At 44.8% G+C, this 22,825-nt stretch overlaps 1 protein-coding gene across 5 annotated transcripts; it reads left to right on the plus strand.

The window, feature by feature from the left end:
- Nucleotides 1–1,403: 1,403 nt before the first annotated feature.
- Ppn (proteoglycan-like sulfated glycoprotein papilin) lies at nt 1,404–22,825 on the plus strand. 5 transcript variants are annotated; one of them, XM_018113033.3, is made up of 18 exons: nt 1,406–1,787; nt 11,449–11,509; nt 11,572–11,750; nt 11,818–12,846; nt 12,906–13,209; nt 13,264–17,122; nt 17,183–17,362; nt 17,603–17,773; nt 17,866–18,887; nt 18,946–19,129; nt 19,199–19,396; nt 19,475–19,645; nt 19,911–20,485; nt 20,549–20,699; nt 21,235–21,678; nt 21,787–21,945; nt 22,011–22,127; nt 22,208–22,825. In XM_018113033.3, the coding sequence occupies exons 1-18, from the start codon at nt 1,765–1,767 to the stop codon at nt 22,375–22,377; spliced, it is 8,997 nt and encodes a 2,998-aa protein (XP_017968522.1). In that variant the 5' UTR covers nt 1,406–1,764; the 3' UTR covers nt 22,378–22,825. The 5 variants fall into 5 exon arrangements, with proteins under 5 accessions (XP_017968527.1, XP_017968526.1, XP_017968523.1 ...); XM_018113037.3 differs by lacking the exon at nt 21,235–21,678 and having other exon boundaries at nt 1,405–1,787; XM_018113034.3 differs by lacking the exon at nt 17,603–17,773 and having other exon boundaries at nt 1,405–1,787.

Consider the following 22,825-nt stretch of genomic DNA (forward strand, 5'->3'; position numbering starts at 1 on the left):
ATTCTCATTGAAGTTGGTTGTATATGATATGGGGAAAGTCCATCAAGTTGGATTTGCACTGTTAGAATGAATTTACATAGCCAATAATTTAACATTTATTTTAATTTAAAATATGTTAATTTTTAAAATTCTTTAATATTATAAGTAAGTTCAGCTCTATTAAGTCATAGTTAATTTGACTATTAAGTCAGTGTGCAGCAAACGTTTTCAAGCCGCAGCTGAAAATCGACCTACGATAAGCGAATCGTATCATACAGCTCCAAAATAAAACGCCGGAAACTGGGACTTGGATTAAGCTATTTTTGGTGACTGAGATTGTATACGGAAGTCGCCAAAGAGTGGAATGCGGAAATAATCAGCAGACAAAACGACCGAAATTGTTCCAGAATGAATAATTTATGAATGAGCTTGTACAATTAAAGCAACCCAGTAATAGATCCACTATAGACACTCGATATGTCCATGCAATGTCGTTGATGAATGCGCTGAATGAATTTGGCAGACTGCAACGATCGCCCAGCAGATCGTTTATCCTCCAAATCTATATATACATTTACATTAATTTGTCTGCATAGTTAAAACAATGAAAAAGAAGAGGACAAATCAGAGCGTAAACATGCACATGTGTTTAGCTGTAATTAACAAGAAATTACTACTGTATGTTGTATACACAGGCCTGTGTATATATATGTCTGTGGATGCATATTATGACAAGGATCGGCACCCTGCAAAGGACCCTCAGTTCCTAAAGGCCGACGACATGTGTTCGTCAGGCACGCTCATTAGGGGCGTCAAATGATCTTGGCTCTTGACTCCGACTCCGACTTCAATTTCAATTCCAACATGTGAGACAACAACGAAGCAGTAAATCACGGCTCTGCTGGCTACATTCAACATTAATACAAACACACGCTCACATACATGCATCCACACGTGCAACGCATGAAGATCAAAGTTGCAAAGTTGTTAAGAGAAAGAGAGAACCAGTTGGAAATGGAGAGCGAACCGCTCGCCCGACTGCTGATCAAAATGTGAGCCCAGTCGCTTGTGGGGGCTGTGAGCAGCCGGTTCAACGGAAAAAGGATCACACGAAATACAGCTGCATCAATCGAACGCTCAATAGCTTCACAAGCAATTTAAAGAGTATATATAGTTTGTATGTTTAAAAAAAGAAAAGAAAAAATCATAAGAAACGCTGCTCAGTAACTAACCTAAGAAGCCCTTTATCCAGTTTCGGGCTGATTAGAAAGAACACCAAAAGCAACGGAAGCACAAACCCGCTGATCAGAGCGCTATCGCTATAGTTGCCGACGCTCACGCTGACGCTGACGCAGACACAGACGCAGCCGTCGACGCTTCGACAACGCAGCGCAGACGACGCCTGGTGCTGCTTGTGGTGCTGCAACAGAATTAGAGCGATCTCGTCTCGTTCAGTTTGTGGCGTACGCTCTAGCCCTGCGGGTGTGCTGGTGATCGTGATCGTGTTGGAAGGACGCGTTGGCAAGGACGACGACGGCGCCTGTTTGAAAGCATCGCACGATTCCTTTTTGGCAATGCGCAAGCGCAAAGTGCAAACAAATGTTCGAGTGACAAGTGTGCAGCAAAAATAAAAATTAAAAAAAAAAAAAATAAAATTAAAACTCAAGTGATAAACATTTCAAGTGCTTGGCCAACGAAAGCAAACTTCTAAATATCTGTGCAAGCAATACATGAGGAGCAGCGCCAAACGCTGTCGATTACCATATAGATAGCACCAGCAGCGAAATGGATTTATCGAGGCGGTTGCGGTAAGCATCTGACAAATATGTATCTCATAGATACAATTGCCAGCCGCAGCATCGGCACCATCGGCAGAATCGGCAACGTCGGCAACGGCGGCAGCAGTTGGAGCGTGTTTGGCACGAAATTGATTCCTTTTGTGTTCGCCCACAAATTACAGTGTCAATGCGAATTTTAATTTCATTTGAACTACATGTGCAAACACTTGACTTGGCTCCTGACTGGCTGCCAGGCATCCTGCCTGACTGGCTGCCACTGATTGTCCTGCACATGTGTACGTTCAGTCTGTATCTGTGTGTGTGTGTGGGGGGGCGTTTGTGTTGGGAACGTGCTTCCTGTGCAACAGGCGTTGCGTTATTGACAGTACGCGACTGCCATTATCCTGGCCAACATTTTGTTTGCATGCCAAATTACATTGCCCGTTTAATTGAAGTTTGTTAATGAAAATTGCAACATTTTGCCAGCAATTTGAAAAGCATCCTTGGCCCCGTTCATTGTCACACCGAGCTCTGCGTAATTAGTGTGCCACTATTATCTTAATAGCTGTTCTCAAATGAGTAAATATTCCGCTTAAGAGCGAAGATTCAATCTGCCATTTGATAAATTATTTACGAGAATTTCTTTATTGTTTTCCATTTCGGGGAAAACTGTCATCCAAATGTTTATGTAGAAATGAGAAATGCCGGAATAGAGCAGATTATATTATATGAAATCATGCGATGCAAAGGATTTTATTATGCAAAGAAAATAGAACAAATTTTGTATGGAATGATCAAAGTTCTTCTGCTATCGATATTTCCGGTTAAGGTAGATTTCTGAAAAGCTTTTTTGCTCCATTACTGAATGTGAATCCACACGCTTCGTCCATTACCCGAGCCCGTGCGGGCAGCAATTTGGATTTTACCTTTGGGTTTGTTAGTTTTTCAAATTTGTGTGCGAACACAGAAATCAAATCAAAATTTCATATGGAAATGTAAATATTTATGTGTGTGCCCGGTGTGTGTAGGTGAAGTGCGTGCGCTTTGAAGTGCTCCCAAAAGCAGCCTCGCCAAAGAAACAAAAAATTAAGATGATGAAGAAGAAGAAGTCTGAATTGAAGTGAAACAGGCAACCAGAAATCATGTGCAAAGTCAGTTCAAAGTTGACTGCGACTCCGATGCTGCTGCTGCTGCTGTTGCTGCTGCCACTGATGGATCTTGATGGAGCTGAAGCAGTTGCTCTCACGCACACGACGCTGGACATCTATCTGTTGCGTGTGATCTGCAGCACTGTCTGCGTTTTATTTTTGGCTAAAGTCATAAAGTTGCCGACGTGGTGGCCAGCAGACATAAATGCCGAGAACTTGTTCCCCCATGCCAGACTCTAGCGCTGCGTCGCCTCTGGCCAGCTGGTAGTTAGCGCATCCATTCGTCAAGTATTTTAAAGTTTTTCGCGAAAAACACTGGGCTTGCCACTTGAAAAAAAAAAGAAAAGGAAAACGTTGCACGTTGTCAACGGCGAGGCCGCTTTTTTGTTATTTTTTTTTTTTTCTTTTTTGGTTCTCCCTCAATTCAATTTTGGTTTTTGTGGCTCTTTTGTTTTTCTGGCTTGCTTTGTTCCGCGAAATTGCGTCAGAATGTGGCCAACACATGACCTCTTTAGCGTTGACTTTGGCGGATGCGATAACGACACGTGTTCATCTATAGATTGAATCAAACTCTGCAGGAGCTGACATAAACAATATTCTTTGAATGATTGAATTCATATTTAGTTTTTCCAAATTTTATAAAAGAACTACCAGTTCGCTTTAATACAATGCAAAATGAAGGCAAAGTCGCATAAATAATTAAAAATCAGAGATATTCATTCAATACATTGTCAAGTGCTAGAAAGTCTGTCTGTTGATTTTCCATAAATATGTGATTAACAATTGACATATTGAAAATAAATTCATTTTCCATTTGATTCATTCAGATTTCTCATTCAAGTACTTTAGTATTTCTCGCCTTGAATGATTTGGGCGTAAGGCATTTGGCTATTCAGCTGGCCTATGCCTATGACTTGCGACCAACACCAAGTTGGGTCGGGTCAATAGACACTCTGTAGTTTAATGGTACAACCTAAACACTTTAAGAGCCTCGTCTATGTGTGGGGCTATTAACTGGTCATATAAGTAACTCAATTTCATTACACACAGCAAAATTTTGTGACTCGTGACGTCTTTGAACTTGACTTAGTTGTTGTTAATGGTGTTTGGTGTTGGAAAACGACAAGAAAGATTGTTATAAAGGTGTGTACGTATTGCATTTAACTGAAATGTTGATCTACTGAGTGAATAAAGCCAAAAATAAATTCTTGCCGATTGTGTAAATATATTCCAGTCCAGCTACATACATACGTGTTCATGCTGGTATTGTTTGTTATGCTTTAACTACATTTTTTCCATCGAAACTCATTAAATATCCAGCAGAAAGCAGCAACAGCAACAGCAACTTGGCCAAATTGTTTATTAAGTGTTTGTGTGCTTTTAACTAAGTATAAACAATAAATTCTTGAAATGGATGCTTTGAAAATGAAAATGATACACGCACACACGTTTCACTCCATCGAAGATTTTGAGCAGAATCATGCACATAATATGGACACCGTAGCACGAGGCAAATGAACATAAATACATCGATTGCATAATTGAATCTTAGTTACTATTAATAAATTGTTTAAGCAAATGCCAAGCTGCCCGATGGAGGGCACTCCCTGACTTGGCGGCTGGTGTGAAAAATACGCCGGAAATTCAATGTGCCTGAAATTCGATGTTGCGCATGCAGTTTTGTGGAAAATGAAATGAAATTAACGAGAATATCGAATGATGCGGCAAATGAGCAACAAATTAAACACAAGTCGTTCGCAGGCTCAAACAAAAGACCCGTCTTGTTGCAACTGCGGTCCTTCTCTATGGCTCAATTGCAGTCCAAGTTCAGGGCGGCCATGTTGCACGCTGCATTTGCAACATGTGTGCCTTGGGTCCCCACCGACTGCAGACTGCCCCCCCAGTGGCAGTTAATGATCATGAGCTGGCGCAGATCTGCAGATCTGCAGATCTTGTTCCCATGACTTTATGCATTATGCTTAATTAACAAAGGCTGCCGACGACGTGGCGACGTTGGGCTTAATTATTCCATGGCCTAGCGTTAAATCAAATGCCAGCTACCAGTCCGAAATATGTTAATTTTTAGCCCAAACGCCACACAGGCGCACATACATATGCATACATATATGGCTGTGTATGGATATGTATGTACATACATAATTAAATCGATCGCCTCGGCTACGGGCCGAGTATTTTCATGGGGTCGACGCACGCTGCAACGCGGAAGATAAAAAGGATGCCCCAAAACAAGACACACAAAATATGCCGTCGCAAAATTGCAGAGGCCGCAACAAGCCGCAAAAGCCAAAAACAAAAAACATAAAAACAAAACTAAAAAAAAAACACACAATTTCGCATGATGCAGAAGCAAAAAATATCCAAAATTTCTGCAAGGCAACCGGGTGACAGTGGGCATTAGCAGGCAGCACAGAGGCCTCAATGGGATGCGTCACATGCAGCGGCAGCAGCAGCAGCAGCAACAGTAAATGTGCCTAAAAACCGGCGCTGCCAGCAGCAACAGTCGCATCGCAGCAGCAGCAACAGCAACAAGTGAGGCAGAGCGCAGACAGAGCAAAAAGCCATAAAAATATTTTGACTGCCGGCTAAAGACGCGAGCTGTTTACTTGTTGTTGTTTCAGTCGTTGTTGCTGTGGGATGTTGCAGACGTGATTCAAATTCCGATGACAGCAAAGCAACAGAATAAACCCAAAATGGAAACAACATAGCAACATTGAGAGCAGAGCACAGGATCAGTTTTTCTGATTGACTCTTGTCACTGCAGCTCGTTGCATCATTTAGTATTTACATAATGTAAAGTACATCTGGCACACGTAGCATCCATCAGTTAATAAGAAATCGCATGAGATATTGCCCTTCAGTGCTGAGCATAACAATTCCCGTCAATAATTGCGTAATAAATCAATGACTCTGCTCTACATTTTGGCTGTCAGAGAGCTAGTTGCCTGAGATGTAGCTTGATTGTTTGCTGTGCGTCACGAAATCAAAAGTCGAAGAAAGGAAACTTAATTTACAATAGATATATCAGATATCTAAAGAAGAAGTCGTACTGGGATGAATAATAATAACAAGAATTCTCAAAATACTTCTGAATGTAATATTTGTTATGTTCTTTGCCCACGTTATAGATGGTTTATATATTTATCATGGCTATTATATTGGCCATTGCACTGGATTTCAATAAATTAATTGTATATATATTTTAGTTTTTCATTTCCATATATCATCGTTGATTTATTACTGATTGGAGAATTGGTTCAAAAAATACGTTCTCTTAAAATATTGAAAGAATTTCAAAATAAACACTATTTTCAAGCAAATACAAACCAATTAATATACTTTGGTATTCGCATACATACATATGTAGGTATTCTCAAAAAAATGTTGCAAAATAAATTATCAATGTTATCTTTATTATTAATGTTTATTGTCTAATTTAATAGCACCATTGTGTTTATAGATATTTGCGTAACTGATCATTTAGTTACGTAAATATCTATAAACACTATGCAGGTAATTATGTGCTGAGGTATGCTCGTATTTTGCGCATCCTGGAGAATCTATTTTGAGAAATTACCAGCTAGCAAGCTGTTTATATTAAGACTTAATAAATCGGCCCAGTTCGACGCATCGGTTGGATGGGTACAAAGTACGAAAGTTTGAGAGCAAAGAGTTTATGATTTTACGCTTTATTTTCGCAATGCTATTAGCAATGAGTACTTTGAGTAGTACTCGGACTTGTCTACGTACAACTTCGGGGCACTCGAGGCAGCGTGTTGCAATCTCGTCCCAAATGAGTTGGGCAAATAGAAAATTGCGAATGTTTACGCGTGGTGGAGGGGCATTTGGCATTATGATGCCTCTAATTAGCTGCCTGGCATCTTTAGTTGTTGTTGTTGTTGTTGGTGGTGCTGGTGCTGTTGGTGCCGATGCTTATTGTTGTTGCAGCGCCTCGCATATTGCACTTCAAGTGGCCGATGCAACATTTGCCATACAAATTTGTTTACAAGTGTTTGTTGCTATTGGCCTGCCGCCGTCAACCAGTGAAATTTATGGGTCAGTAAATTGTTGCTGTTTGCGCTAAAGTGAAATGCAGCAAATGTTGTCCTCACTCTCTCTCTCTCTCTTGCTCTCTCTTTTCCTTTATTTGCCCCTGTCTAACTGAGCTTCAATACGAATTCTGTTTGCTCATTTGCTTTGCTCGTTTGCTCAAACGCGTGACAAATATTTCATTAGGCATTTATGCAAACTTTGTTGCTGTTGCTGCTGCTGCTGCTGCTGATACTGATGTTGCTGCTGAAGTACCTTTTAGCCTCAAAGAGCTGCAACTTTGTTGATGAGCACACACACACACACACACACACACAAATACACTCAGTAAAAGCTCAACTGTTGCATAACCCTGCCCTCTAGGTGCCTCATTTGGTAAACAATTGCAACGCAGTGCGTGTGTGCGCTTTAATGTTTATTATTTTCACTACTCAATTAAGCTTAATTAATTTTGAAATTGATAATTGCATGCCCAAGCGTTGCAGGGCTCGTTGGCAGACAGCAGGAGCCCTAGCCCTAGCCCAAGTTAAGGCCAAAGCCAAAGCCAAAGCCGAGCCGGACCGACCTGAGCTGAGCTGAGCTGAGCTGTCAAAGTCGTGTGTGCAGTGCTTTATGCAAATGCAATTAAAATTTCAACAATGCAAACATTTACTTCCGTTGCCACAAATGTCGACGCGTTGTGCCAGCATCTTCATGGAGTCGTCCCCGCAGCCATCAGCTGTAGCACGTGCAGCCACAGTGCTCACCTGGCGGTGCATATGCGACATTTACCTGGCCGCCGCTCAGCCACAATTTGGCGTTTTGCATTAGCCTGTGCTTGTCTTGCGATAATTGTATGACTATGTAATTGTATTTGCCCACCCCCTACACTGTGGGCGTGACATCTGAAATGGCAATGCTCGTGTATCCTTTCAACTAATGAGGCCAAGCCTGCGAGGCTGCACTTAATTGCCGGCTGTTGAGACAAGGCCAAATAAACCACACGCTCCCACACGCAGTCTCACAAGAGTTGGCAAAATGTTTACTTCATGGAATTACTGCTGGATTAGGAGCGCTGGTGCTTGCTTATATTACGATAACCTTGGATGCTCGGGGAATCGTGTGGGCATTTAGTCTCTGGATCGAATGTTTACCTATCTTTGATTGAACGTACGCAATGCTATGCCAAATGTTTTCTACATCCAATGATTGGCATCATCTTGACTCCGAGTTCAGCGTTAACTTGTTTTTATCTGCGTTTCAATTTACAGCAATGAAATCAGTTACAATTCCATCAAGGCACATATAAATGCAAAAACAAAAACAAACAGAAAATAAGAAAAAAATGCCAACATATTTTACAATCAGCATTTAAAACGTGGGGCAGCTAAAGTCAAATGATTGCAGCTGGTTTGAGGGGGAGACCCGGGGCAGGCGCATTCCATCTTCATCAAAGGCCCGGAGGCTTCTGTGGCATCTGCATGGTACGCACAAATGTTGCATGCTACACTCTTTCATTTACATTCTTTGAGTACATTCTTGGACTTTTAAATAGAACGCACTGCTGCCCCAGCTGCTGCTGCAGCAAGTGCCGCAAGTGCCGCAAGTGCCCGACCCAACTACCAGCCGCTGTGGGTTAATCAAGTGGCATGGGAAACTGCGCAAAGACTCTTACTCCGTCCGCCTGCCTAAGTGGGGGCGTTTGCCTGCCACGGCCCCATCGATGAGTCATGCTAGCATAAACAAATCAAACGCTGCTTTCTGTCTTCAGGTGTGGCTGCTGCTTTCAATTTATTTTCGTGCTCTGCTGACGCTTTGTTTAGATTAGTTCCGACTTGCCACATATTTTAGCTAGTCTCTGGCCATTGTTTAGCATCGAATTTAAGTATTGTACAATTTGTTTGCGTTCTTGAGTTTAGCGGCTAAGTGCACGCACTTGTACACTAAGTGCTGCTGTTAATGTTGTTGCGGCTAATAAGCAGCGCCGTTATTTATGACGGCCGTTGCAACATTTTGGGCTGCAAATGCACTTGTTGCTTGCCACAGATTTCCCAATAGAAACACAAACACACATGTTGGATTGGATGAGAGCTGAATGTGAACAAACATTGCTAGCTAAAGGGTGTGAAACAAATAATCAACTCAATTTTCTTCGACATATTATTCTAACACTTACAGGGGAAGGATGTTTGCTTAATTTAGAAACAAGGAAAAAATCAAAATAAATTAAACAAAACTGGAGCACTAATGAAGTTCTAGTTAGTCTCCAGTATTATAGATTTGAGTGACGACTATGTTTGTTTGCCATCAAATATTATAATGCCTCATGAATTTAGTTGTGCTAAGTTATTAGTTACGGTACAAGAGAGAAAACACTTTATATACATATATTAAAAGTCAGCAGGCAGACGACCATTTCTTGTAGATACTTGGTAATAACTACTTCTACTTGTCTTACAGCCACCTATTGTGTTCCATTGTTGTTTAGTGATTTCTCTGCTCTGAGCAGCAAACAATACAGACCATTGTTTGATTGTTTAAGTGGAATCCTTTCATTTTAGCTTAAACTGGGCCTGTAAATTGGCCCAGCCCACAGTGTGGAAAGCTTTGGTAGTGCGCTTGATCTTGGCCATTAGCAGGCATTGAGCCATTAGAGACTCACAGTTAGAGTCCAATTGGGGTCAGAGAGAAGGCAGCAGAATTCATAGCAAATGTATATATACATTTACCTGGACATGGGTCCGATGTTATCTTGTTATGCTGCAGAGCTTCCGTCGGATTTTTGGCATTTCCTCTTTGTGTTTGACACATCTGTGGGGGCGGTGTGCGTTTGAATGCCAGTGGTTTCATTTGATGTGTACGAGCGATGCCTGGACATATGTATCGCACGATTGTGGCAGCTGTTTATGTTTCTGTCACGTGGTAACCACCATATGTGGCAGCCAGGAATGTGATAAAGCATACGTCGCATGTCTATAAGTATGTGCGATATACAAAGTTGTTCTTGGTAACAATTTAGTTATATTTTACGTGTGGAAATTTGTGCGCTATCAGCAAGCAGCTACGCATAAAAATGGAATCAGAGACTGGCCATGACTTTTGCGGTGTCAGCAGATTGCGCTGAACTATCCAATTAATAGCGCGTCGCTGTTCTAGCCTGGTCCGGGTTTGTCACAGTGTACTGGTAGTGTCTTCTGTTTGTATGACGCAATAGAGTCGAAGGCGTCTAAGCGACGCCGCCTTCAGGCCAGAGTCAGCCCGGCTCAATGGACTGTGAAATGTGTGCCGTGGCGTTGCCATTGCCGTTGTCGTTGTCGTTGCCGTTGTCGTTGTCGTAGTCGTAGTCATAGTCGATGTCATTGTCGGTGCTCTGCCAAAGCAATAGGTGTCCTGGCATTGGTTTCAAAAGGGAAATGCGCTCAAATTGCATTAAAATACCAACACAGAAGCATTAAAATTATGGCCACACACTTGGCGGGCAACACTGCTACCAAGTCCTGGCCCTGTCATAAGCAGCACGCCTGCTGTGCCCCACGGCCGTACTCTCAGTCTGTCTCAGTCGCAGTTGCAATCGCAGCCAGTCGGAGGCGTCCAAGTGTAACAAAACGCAGGCTTCTTGCACGCAGCGTCAAAAATTAAATTGGCAAGCCACCAACAACGAGCAGGGCCTGGGGCCACTAAGCCCCGTTGCCTGCAACATTGAACGCTTTTGACATATTCACGCAAGCTGTCCTCGTTCCCCGTCCCCGTCGTGGTCCTCATCCTTGCTTTCGGCCTCGGTCCTGCTCCTTCGACTGCGAATGCTAGTGCGACTGCGGCTGCGGCTGCGGCTGCGGCTGCGGCGTCGCCTTGTCTGTGGCATAATCATATATTCTCTGCTGGCGGGTACTTATTATTTGCTTGTTCTTTTCTTTTTGGCAAATCGGCAGGAAGCGCTGCTAAATTATGTCTTGTTTATGTGGCATTGCATATTTATGGCCAGCGTTTCGGCGCACTATAAAAAAATTGTTACCAAAAGAATGATATTGCAAAATTTGACTTGACCAAGTTCGACTAAGTCGCCCACTCCACCACAGATGCCCCACCACCACCGCAGCTGTACAATGCAAAAACAAGTTCAATGTTTGTTTGCTCTGCTCAGTGGACAAAAACAAGTTCGTGCTGTTGTTGTTGTCGTTTCTGCTCGTCTGAAGCCCTACAAAAGTTTATTTGTACACCTTTGCTGGACGTGGCGTGCCTTTTTTTTTTTAGTTGAGAAAGTCTTTGACAAGTAACTGACTCCCGTCTGCCTTTACTCTTTCTCACACACGCTCTCCCTTTCGCTTTTCCCCTCTCTTTCCCTCCTCTTACATCCGCCTTTGTAATCAAGCATGGGACAAAGTCGTCAAATATTTGCAACAAGTCAACAGGTGACGACGTGTTCCGTGGCTTTCATTCATGTTTGTGTGCAGACAACATATTAATTAAATTGTTATGATTTTTGTCTCTGCTTACAGAATAACTGCCTTGATAGCATTCATATTAATAATATGTATACAAGACTCACAGAGTAGATTCGTAAGTATAACCACATCTAATTATTGCCGATCGAGCCATTAAACCGCTCTTCTCCTGTTTAGCCTGGACTACGCGCAAAAAGACAATATGGCGCCAATCTATATTTACCCGCTAGCTACGTGACCCCGGGCGGAGAGGGCGACGATCCCAGCGAGTGGACCGACTGGAGTTCACCCTCGGAGTGCTCGCGCACCTGTGGAGGCGGTGTTTCCTATCAGACGCGTGAATGTCGCCGTAGAGAGTGAGCTGACTTTATAAGAAATAATGAATCCTATGCTAACCATTAACTCTACTCAAATTTTACTCAGTGCGAATGGCGACGATATGTGCAGTGGCGGCAGTCGTCGTTACTATTCATGTAACACGCAGGACTGTCCTGAGGAGGAGCCGGATTTCAGAGCAATGCAGTGCTCGCGCTACGATTACACCAAATTCGATGGCGTGCTCTACACATGGGTGCCGTACACCAACGCGGCGAATCCATGTGAGCTGAACTGCATGCCGAAGGGTGAGCGCTTCTACTACCGCCAGAAAGAGATGGTGGTGGATGGTACACGGTGCAATGATAAGGATCTGGACGTCTGTGTAAATGGACAGTGCATGCCCGTTGGCTGCGACATGATGCTGGGCAGTGATGCCAAGGAGGACAAGTGCCGCAAGTGCGGTGGCGATGGCAGCACATGCAAAACAATTAAGAACACCTATGCATCCAGTGATCTGTCTGCTGGCTACAACGATCTGCTGCTCGTGCCCCAGGGCGCAACCAATATTCGCATTCAGGAGACAGCGCCATCGAATAACTATCTTGCCTGTCGCAACCAGTCTGGACACTATTACCTAAATGGTAACTGGCGTATTGATTTTCCACGTCCCATGTTTTATGCGGGCGCCTGGTGGAACTATGAGCGCAAGCCGTTGGGATTTGCAGCACCTGATCAACTGACATGCAGCGGTCCCATAACCGAAAGCATCTACATTATAATGTTGGTGCAGGATAAGAATGTGAGCGTGGAGTACGAATACAGTATTCCCGAGTCCTTGAGCCATAGCCAGCCAGAACCTCATACTTGGACGCATCGTGAATTTGGCCCCTGCAGCGCATCGTGCGGTGGCGGAACGCAGTCTCGTCAAGTTACTTGCAATAATCGCATTAACCTACAAGAAGTCGATGAGGCTTTATGCGAGGCTCATACCAAGCCGGCTGAAACTCAGGCTTGTGGTACTGAGCCATGTGCACCACATTGGGTTGAAGGCGTTTGGGGTAAGTGCTCCAAGGGCTGCGGATCCGATGGTTTCCAAAATCGCACAGTCACATGTGAGCGCATTTCGTCTGACGGGTATGTTTTATATAGAGATTGAAAAAATACGAACATTTGAATGATATCAATTTTCATAGTGTTCACACTGCGGAGGAGGATGCAGTTTGCCTTAAGGAAGTTGGAAATAAGCCAGCAACAGCTCAGGAGTGCAATCGAGATGTCAAGAACTGTCCGAAATATCATCTCGGTCCCTGGAAGCCGTGCGACAAACTGTGCGGCGAGGGCAAACAAACTCGTAAAGTCACGTGCTTCATTGAGGAAAATGGTCACAAGCGCGTTCTGCCTGAGGAAGACTGCGTAGAGGACAAGCCTGAAGTGGAAAAGACCTGCCTATTGGCACCATGTGAGGGCGTAGACTGGATCATATCCCAGTGGAGTGGTGTAAGTAAAATGAATTGAAATCTAAGCAAAAGGCTGATACGATTTTATTTTCAGTGTGATGCCTGCGGTCAGACTACAGAAACTCGTACTGCCGTATGCGGCTCAAAGGATGGTAAGGTGTACCCAGACAAGTTTTGTGGAGACCAGGCCCCTGAGCTGAGCAGACCGTGCACTTCGTCAAAGTGTGAGTCCCAATGGTTTTCATCAGAATGGAGCAAGTGTTCAGCAGCATGTGGAAAGGGCGCTCAATCGCGTATTGTCCTATGCGGCATTTTTGATGGCAAACAGGTAAAAACCACAGATGACTCCAAGTGTGATGCGGCAACAAAACCAACAACTAATCAAGAGTGTGAAGGGGAAGAGAAAGAGTGCCCTGGTCAATGGTTTACTGGACCTTTTGGCCAATGCAGCAAGCCTTGCGGAGGAGGAGAGCGTGTTCGTGAGGTTTTGTGTTTGTCCAATGGAACCAAGTCCCTCAACTGCGATGAATCGAAGGTTGAATCAATTTCTGAAAAGTGTAATACTCAGCCCTGTACGAAGGATCAAGTCCTGCCTCTTACGAGCACTGATAAGCCGATCGAGGATGATGAAGAAGAATGCGAAGATGATGATGAGTTTGTTTTGGTTGACTCAGACGTCACAGATGTCACTGATGATGACTCAGAAGCAATGTCAACAACCGACGATTTAATGTTGAGCGACAGTCCTTACACAACTTCAGAAGACGCCTCGGCTTCTACCGACAGCACAGTCGAAGGCTCAGGCTCAGATAGCACCTCTGATAGCGGATTTGAGGGCAGTGGAAGTGAATCGACAAGTGAAGTATCTACTTCTTCAGATGAATCTTCCACTGGAGCAACTGATTGGTCTACTGAATCTAGTGGCTCCTCTGCCATTAGTGAATCGACGTCAGAAGCCTCATCGTCGTCGGTCTCTGGAGTTACCTCAGATTCCTCCACAACTGAGTCAAGTGAAGCTTCAAGTGGTTCAACCGATGTTTCAAGCTCAACGGAAGAGTCAAGCTTAGGCACAACGGACTTAAGTTCGAGTGATGCATCGAGCTCAACAGAAGTTTCAGGATCGACAGAAACCTCAAGCTCGACGGAAGTGTCTGGTACAACAGATATCTCAAGTTCAACTGATTCTTCCAGCTCAACAGACGTGTCAGGCTCGACAGAAGTTTCAAGCTCAACAGACGCTTCAGGTTCAACAGACATCTCTAGTTCGACTGAGGCCTCAAGCTCGACAGACGCCTCGGGCTCTACGGACGCGTCAAGCTCTACGGATGCCTCTAGCTCCACTGACATTTCAGGCGCGACAGACACTTCAGGTTCTACTGATGGTTCTTCCAGTGGATTTACAGATTTGCCTCTCGAAGCTTCATCTTCGGGAAGCTCTGAATCTAGTAGCTCAACAGAGGGTGTGTCATCTACATCAGAATCAAGCAGCGAAGCAAGTAAAGATACAACAGATGTATCCTCTTCGACTGATACTTCGTCGTCGACAGATTCATCTGTATCGACGGATACGACTGTCTCGTCATCAACGGAATCTACATCAGAGCTATCGACGGAATCAACCGAATCGACTAGTTCACCAGGCTCAACTGAAAGTACAACGGAGGGCAGCTCATCAGCATCATCTGAATCTTCCTCTTCGCTTATCACTGATTCTACCAGTTCAGGGTCAACGGATAGCACCAAGCAAGATTCTACAGACGAATCTACAACAAATGCAAGTAGTAGCTCTGCAGATGGTTCAACGGATAGTACTACAGAGGGAATTAGTACTGGTTCGACAGATGGCTCGACTGAGACCTCAACAGATGGTTCAACTGATAGTTCAAGTAGTGGGTCTACTGATGCCTCATCTGAGGGCTCGACAGACGGCTCGACGGCTGGTACGACTGTTAGTTCTAGTGAGAGCTCATCTAATGGATCCAGTGAGACAACTAACGCTTCCGAGTCGACTGAATCACAGAGCACTGGCGTCACAGAGAGTACTTCGGAGGGCTCTAGCTCTGGTTCCACTATTGAAGGTAGCTCTAGTTCGACTGAAAGCTCAAGTTCTACCGAGAGCTCGGCTTCAACTGACATATCTGGTTCCACTGATAGCTCAACAGTTGGCTCTACATCCGAATCTTCAGAGTCCATTTCTACTGTCAGTTCTACCGATGTTTCTTCCACTGATAGTTCTTCCGAATCTTCTGACTCAACAGCGACAACGGAGAGTGGAGCTACTACCGAAAGTGGAGGCACTACCGAAAGTGGAGGCACTACAGATACTACATCTGAGAGCTCCACAGATTCTACTGGCGCTTCTGATTCAACGGGCAGCTCACTATCCACAGAAACAAGCTCTACCAGCGATATTTGGAGCACATCTGATTCCGATGATGAAACGAGTACACCCCACACCTGGGAGACAACTCTTACGCCAACGAAAGACAAGCTACGGAAATGTAAATCAAAGAAGAAGATTTGTGCTAAGACTGAATTTGGTTGTTGTCCTGATGGCAAGTCGACAGCTAAGGGACCATTTGATGAGGGTTGTCCCATTGCGAAAACATGTGCTGATACAGAGTTTGGCTGCTGTTCAGATGGAGTTTCGCCAGCTAAGGGCAAGAGAAACAAGGGCTGTCCGAAATCAGATTGTGCCGAAACACTCTTCGGTTGTTGCCCAGATAAATATACAGCTGCAGAGGGTGAAGATAATGAGGGATGCCCTGAGCCAACAACTTTGCCGCCAACAACCACAGAAGAATCGACTATTTCGATATCGACAGAAGTTGAGGGCTCTGGTGATTCTACAACAACGGAGTCAGACACCGCGGTTACCTCTTGCTCCTTTACTGAATTCTACTGCTGTCCCGATGGAAAGACGCCTGCTAAAGGCGAGAACTTTGCTGGCTGCCCACAGCTTGGTGGCGCTCCGGGTTGTGAACAATCTGAGCACGGTTGCTGCCCTGATCGGCGTACTGCCGCTGCCGGCCCTGATGGCCAAGGCTGCGCTGCGTGCACTAGCGAACCATTCGGCTGTTGTCCAGACAATGAGACTCCTGCTCACGGCCCACAGGGCGAAGGCTGCTGCATTAATACAGAGTTTGGCTGCTGCCCTGACAACATTCGGCCTGCATACGGACCCAACTTTGAGGGTTGCGAGTGTGCATCCTCGCCATACGGTTGCTGTGCAGACCAAAAGACTTCCGCACGTGGACCACAACAGGAGGGCTGTCCATGCGAGACTACTCCATATGGTTGCTGTCCTGACAAAATCACCGCGGCCAGAGGGCCCAAATTTGAAGGCTGTCCGTGCGAATCAATGCAGTTCGGTTGCTGTCCCGATGGTCTTTCCTTTGCCAAGGGACCGCATAACCAGGGATGCCACTGCGCCCAGTCAGAATTTAAATGCTGTGAGGATGGTAAGACACCAGCTAAAGGGCCAAACTTTGAAGGCTGCACCTGTGTGGAGACCGAGTACGGCTGTTGTCCAGATGGCGTTACAAAGGCTCAGGATGACAAATTTGGCGGTTGCGAAAATGTTCAAGAGCCACCACAGAAGGCTTGTGGTTTACCTAAGGAACAGGGTACTTGCGGCAATTTCAGCGTCAAGTATTACTTTGATACTTCTTATGGCGGCTGTGCTCGATTCTGGTACGGCGGCTGTGAGGGCAACGGCAATCGTTTTGAGACCGAGGCAGATTGTAAGGATACATGCCAGGAATACACTGGACAGCATGTTTGCCTCTTGCCAAAGAGTTCTGGTCCTTGCCAAGGCTACTCTAAGAAATGGTACTTCGATACAGACCGCAATCGTTGCGAGGAGTTCCAATATGGTGGGTGCTATGGCACTAACAATCGCTTCGACAGTCTAGAACAGTGTCAGGCCACTTGTGCCATAAGTGAAACACTGCGTAAGTACTTGAATAGACTATATAAGATTAAATTCTAGCTGCATTTGTTTTCTATCATAGCCGCCTGTGAGCAACCAGTGGAAAGTGGACCCTGTGCCGGCAACTATGAGCGTTGGTACTACGATAACCAGACCGACGTGTGTCGTCCGTTCACCTATGGTGGCTGCAAGGGCAACAAAAACAACTATCCCACTGAGCACGCTTGCATTTACAGTTGTCGACAGCCCGGAGTTCTGAAAGGTTTGAGCATTCAAATATTTATGTACTTTGGCTCGGGGACGATCTGTGTATTCTCAATGTTCTGCCATAGTTTAGCTTTAAGCATAACCTTTATTATTTTATCCTGGTTAACGGTATGCATTTTTTTTATTGTTTACTATCTTTTGCTTGGTGTTTGGTATTGCATGAATGCCTGTTGCTTGCTATCTTTATCCTGATCCCCTGCACGCTATGTTGTTCCGCATCCTTACACAAACGTAGAGCAATGCTCCTTGCCTAAGCAAACCGGTGATTGCAGCGAGAAACATGCCAGATGGCAATTCTCAGAAACTGAAAAACGTTGCGTGCCCTTCTACTACTCGGGCTGTGGCGGAAACAAAAACAATTTCCCCACACTGGAGTCATGCGAGGATCATTGTCCTCGACAAGTTGGTAAGCTTTCGATGTTGTTGCAATAGCTTTTGATGTGCGAAAAGCTGCGCCCCCCGAGGACAAATATTGTTAACACTGTCTTATTATCTTAGCCAAGGATATTTGCGATGTTCCCGCTGAGGTTGGTGAGTGCGCCAACTATGAGCTCGCATGGTACTACGATACCAAGGATGCCGCTTGCCGTCAGTTCTACTATGGTGGTTGCGGTGGCAACGAGAATCGTTTTACCAGCGAAGAGGCGTGCATGGGTCGGTGTGAAAAGAAACCAGAGCCACCAACACCTCCTCCACAGCAGAGTGCCGTACATGTCTGTGATCAGCCGGAGGAACGTGGCGACTGTGACAATTACTCACTCAAGTGGAGCTTTGATAGATCAAGTGGTGCTTGTCGCCAATTCTACTATGGTGGTTGCGGAGGCAATGGTAATCGCTTTGAGACCGAATCCGACTGCTTGCAACGTTGCGGTAGACAACCGGAACCAGAGCCCCAGCCACAGCCTCAGCCTGAACCACAACCCCAGCCCCAACCGTCTGGTAGCATTTGCGAACAGCCAGCGTCTGTGGGCGATTGCGCGGAATATGTTCTGAAGTGGAACTACAATTCAACTCTAGGTAGCTGCCAGCAGTTCTACTATGGCGGCTGTGGAGGCAATGAAAATCGCTTTGAGACCGAAGAGGAGTGCTCCGCGCGTTGCATTGCAGGCATTGATGAAGAACCACGTCCTGAATCCGAAACGGACAAGTGCTTCAAGGGACCAGAACCAGGAAACTGTTATGAGAATATAACGCGCTGGTATTACAATAGCCAGGAGGGACTCTGCGATGAGTTCATTTACAGTGGATGTGGTGGTAACGACAACAACTTTGACACCGAGGAGGACTGCCAGAATGATTGCCATCCAGCACAGGAGACCTGCTCCCTTCCCCCAGTAGCAGGACGCTGCAATGACAACTCAAATCGCTGGTACTTTGATGGACGCACAGGAGTCTGTCATCAGTTCGTGTTTACGGGTTGCCGCGGTAATCGCAACAACTTTGTGACAGAACAATCTTGCTTGGAATACTGCCGACATGATCAGCCACATCCAGAACCGGAACCAGAACCCTCAGCACCAGTAAGCGTATTAATGATCTCAATTGCATCTTTAGATATTTAAAATGTTGCTGCTTTAGACCTATTCAGTGTGTACACAGCCAGCTGAGGCCGGAGAGTGCGACAACTATACCACCGCCTGGTTCTATGACAATGAGAGGATGCTCTGCACCGCCTTCACCTATAGCGGCTGTGGTGGTAATGGTAATCGGTTTGAGACCCGTGACCAGTGCGAGCGCCAATGCGGCGAGTTCAAGGGTGTTGGTAAGTAATTGATTTATTTCTAAAGATGATCATAAGTTAGATTGATGTGTGATGTGATTGATGTGTCAGATGTTTGCAATGAGCCGGTGACGACGGGACCCTGCACACAGTGGCAGACCCGCTACTACTACAATCGTGATAGTCAAAGCTGCCAGCCCTTCACCTACGGTGGCTGCGATGGCACGGGCAATCGTTTCAACGATCTCTATGAGTGTGAATCGGTTTGCCTCGGTGGCCGCGAGCCATTGCCTTCGGGTGCGGCTAAAGGTAACAAGATATGAAGCTCAGAATGAAGGGCTTTTGTTAAATTTGATTTTGTTTTTGATTTTGTCTGGACGTAAGTAGATATCTGCCGACTTCCGGTGATCCCCGGAGTGTGTAACGGCCCCTCGGTGCAGGAGCGCCGTTGGTACTATGATGATGAGCGCGGCACTTGCATATCCTTTATTTACTCTGGTTGCTCTGGCAACCAGAACAACTTCCGTTCCTTTGAAGCATGCACAAATCAATGCGGAAGTAAGCTTGCTCCACAAACCACACTTTATACCAACTGCACCCGAGCACTCTGCACTCTATTTATTGCCCACCCCATACACAATTATGCACTCTGCTTCACCTTCAAATTCAGGAATGCTTATTTAGTTAAGCGTAGCAGTAGTTTTCCCAAGTAGAATATTTATTGAGTAGTGCACTTTCACTAGATATAAGATTGCACGAATTTTTTGTAGATTAGCTGGGTAGTCTGTGTATCGAACAAATCTAAGTTTCCTATTTTTCACAGAGCCCATCGACAACGAGATCATCAACGAAATCTCACCCAACCGTTGCGAAACGTATGATAATGAATGCCGTGATCTGCGCTGTCCCTACGGCGTGCGCCGCGTGCCAGCAGAATCGCAGCCGGAGTGTGAACAGTGCATCTGCCTGAACCCTTGCGAGGGCTATCCGTGCCCCGACGGTCAACAGTGTGCCATAGATGTGTCCAATTCGGGAGATCGCGACAATCAGTTCGTGCCTGTCTGCCGTGATATCAACAAGCCTGGTCTCTGCCCACAGCTGACGGCCAATGCCAGCGAATGCGCTCGCGAATGCTACACCGATGCTGATTGTCGTGGCGACAACAAATGCTGCAGCGATGGCTGTGGCCACCTGTGCGTTGCTCCGGCACGTCCCACTCGTCGTCTCAGCACTCCTCCCCCGGTTGTTATCTACCCAGGCGAAGTAAAAGCCACACTTGAGACCAAGGCGCCACAGGATGTTGATGTCCACACATCAGTTGGTGGTATTGCAGTACTACGTTGCTTCGCAACTGGCAATCCAGCACCGAATATTACATGGTCATTAAAGAATGTTGTTGTAAGTACTCCACAAGACCACACACTTTGCACCAGTATCATTCGCATACTACATTCTTCTCAGATTGACACAAACCAAGGCCGCTATGTGCTGACTTCAAACGGTGATCTAACCATTGTCCAGGTGCGACAAACCGATGACGGCACCTACGTCTGCGTGGCCAGCAACGGCCTGGGCGAGCCAGTGCGTCGCGAGGTAGCACTACAAGTGACGGGTACGTGGAAGTCTTTTCATATATTTTTATAATTTCAAAACCTTAGCAAATTTAATTATATATAAAACCAATATGCAAACATTTTAGAGCATACAAATCTAGAACATTTATTCCGGAAAAAAGTTATGCGAGTCAAAATCGTTGAGAATATTGAATAATATTTATACAACTACCGTTATATGATATGAATGCGGTACTTATTTTCTTATAGAAGTTTTAGCCAAGCTAGATCTAAGGTTAATAGGCCGAAGATTGAAATTAAGTTTGGAATTTAGATTTTCAATTGAATTTCAATTGAATTTCAATTGAATTCAGCGAAAGTAATACAAGCTTACCTATATTTTGTAATTATATATTATTACACAAGAAAATTGTTGCTATTGGTTTTGAATACTTCGGATTTTCGAAGATTGGATAAGGATTTTGTGTATGTTATGTTTTTATTTGGTTTTGGCTTTATAACTAACTTTTCTTAATGCATGTTGCGTGCTCTTAACCATTTGCATGGCTTTTGATTTTGTGTTGGTGTTGGTAGAGGCTAGAGATGTACCGGCCTATATATTGGGCGTTAAGAACGTCACCCAAATTGTGCAATTGAATCAACCTGCGTTGGTTCGTTGCCCGGCTGGTGGCTATCCTGCACCCCATGTCAGCTGGTGGAGAAACAATCAACACTTCGGCATGGGTCCCGAAACAAGTCGCGCCGTAATGAACCGCGACTACTCGCTCTACTTCCGATCGGTACAGCTGTCCGATCTGGGCCTGTACACATGCGATGCGTACAACACCGGACGCCCTGTCTCGCTGCACGTAACGCTGAAGGCTATTGGTCCAGCTATTGCTCAAAGCGTTGGCGATGAAAAATATTTGCAGTATATTATTAACCCACCAAAGGCACCGGTCACTCAAAGGCCCACCTATCCCTACAGACCTTCGCGTCCGGTCTATGTGCCGCCCCCTGTTGTGCATGATCCCAGAAGTAAGTACAAGTTGCATGATACTTTTACATTATGGTTTGTGTTGCGTATTTCTTCAACATTTGCATAGAGTTGAAGCTAATCTAAAATCTATTTCATTATTGCTGCAGTCGATGCCCGTGCTGTAATTGGCCTGAATCCGCAAAACAAATACACGCCCGGCTCCACAATTGCGATGGACTGCGCCGTGCAGGGAAATCCGGCGCCGAACGTGACCTGGACTAAGGATAACACGCCTTTGTACAACAACGAACGCGTTCAAATAACTGGTAAAGCAACAATGGGCCTCTAGCATTACAATATTGCCATTAATCGTAATTCTGTCGTCTTCCAGCCAATCCGCATCGTTTGGTCGTCAACGATGTTACCACCGAGGATAGCGGCATCTATGGCTGCACAGCGCGAAATGCCTACAGCTACAGCACCAGCCAGGAGACAGTCACGATCGAGTGTAAGTAGTCAAGGAAAAGTAGTAGTCAAGATGAAAAAGCAACTGAGATTTATTTTTATTTTTTTATTTTTATTTTCCAGCTGTCATTCCATTGGCCCCCGAGTGCATCGACAATCCCTACTTTGCCAACTGCAAGCTGATTATACAGGGCCATTACTGCGTGAACAAGTACTATGCGCAGTTCTGCTGCAGATCCTGCACATTGGCTGGCCAAATCTCGCAGCCTCATCCCAATGAGCTTATTCCATAAAAAAAAAACTACCAAACTTTTGAGCCTAACATTTTTGTTGGACCTTTGCAATGAATTGAGTTTAAACCAGAAAATATTCAGAGAATGAGCAACGTCACAAACCATAGAGAGACCAAAAATACCGCCAACCGCATAGCCCACAGATCAAATATATAACGAATGTTTTTCTAAGTAAAGCAATATGCATAAATAGCCGATAAACGATGATTTCTTCCAGCACAAAAGAAAATAGTATTAGTACTTTATGTTTTTTGTTCCTATTTATTCTTGATTTAAATTCAATCCATAGAAGAAGAAAGTGGCTAAAACTTATTTTCATTTGATATCTATTACTTAGTGTTTTTCTACGATATTTGTGCAACGAGTAAAGCAATTTAAGCCTAAAAATATTTGTAAATAAATTAAAATTATATAATAAAGAGTGCATATGTATAAATAATACATAATT

This window comes from Drosophila navojoa, chromosome 2 (genome assembly GCF_054131105.1).
Source record: "Drosophila navojoa isolate 15081-1374.11 chromosome 2, UAZ_NAV_1.0, whole genome shotgun sequence".
Lineage (NCBI taxonomy): Eukaryota > Metazoa > Arthropoda > Insecta > Diptera > Drosophilidae > Drosophila > Drosophila navojoa.

Excerpts from the sequence above, each read along its gene's own strand:
- Ppn (XM_018113033.3), top strand. The coding sequence starts at position 1,765 with ATGGATTTATCGAGGCGGTTGCG. Across the intron at positions 12,847-12,905 it reads GAGCGCATTTCGTCTGACGG|TGTTCACACTGCGGAGGAGG; the intron begins GTATGTTTTATA and ends CAATTTTCATAG. Across the intron at positions 19,646-19,910 it reads ATGCACAAATCAATGCGGAA|AGCCCATCGACAACGAGATC; the intron begins GTAAGCTTGCTC and ends TATTTTTCACAG.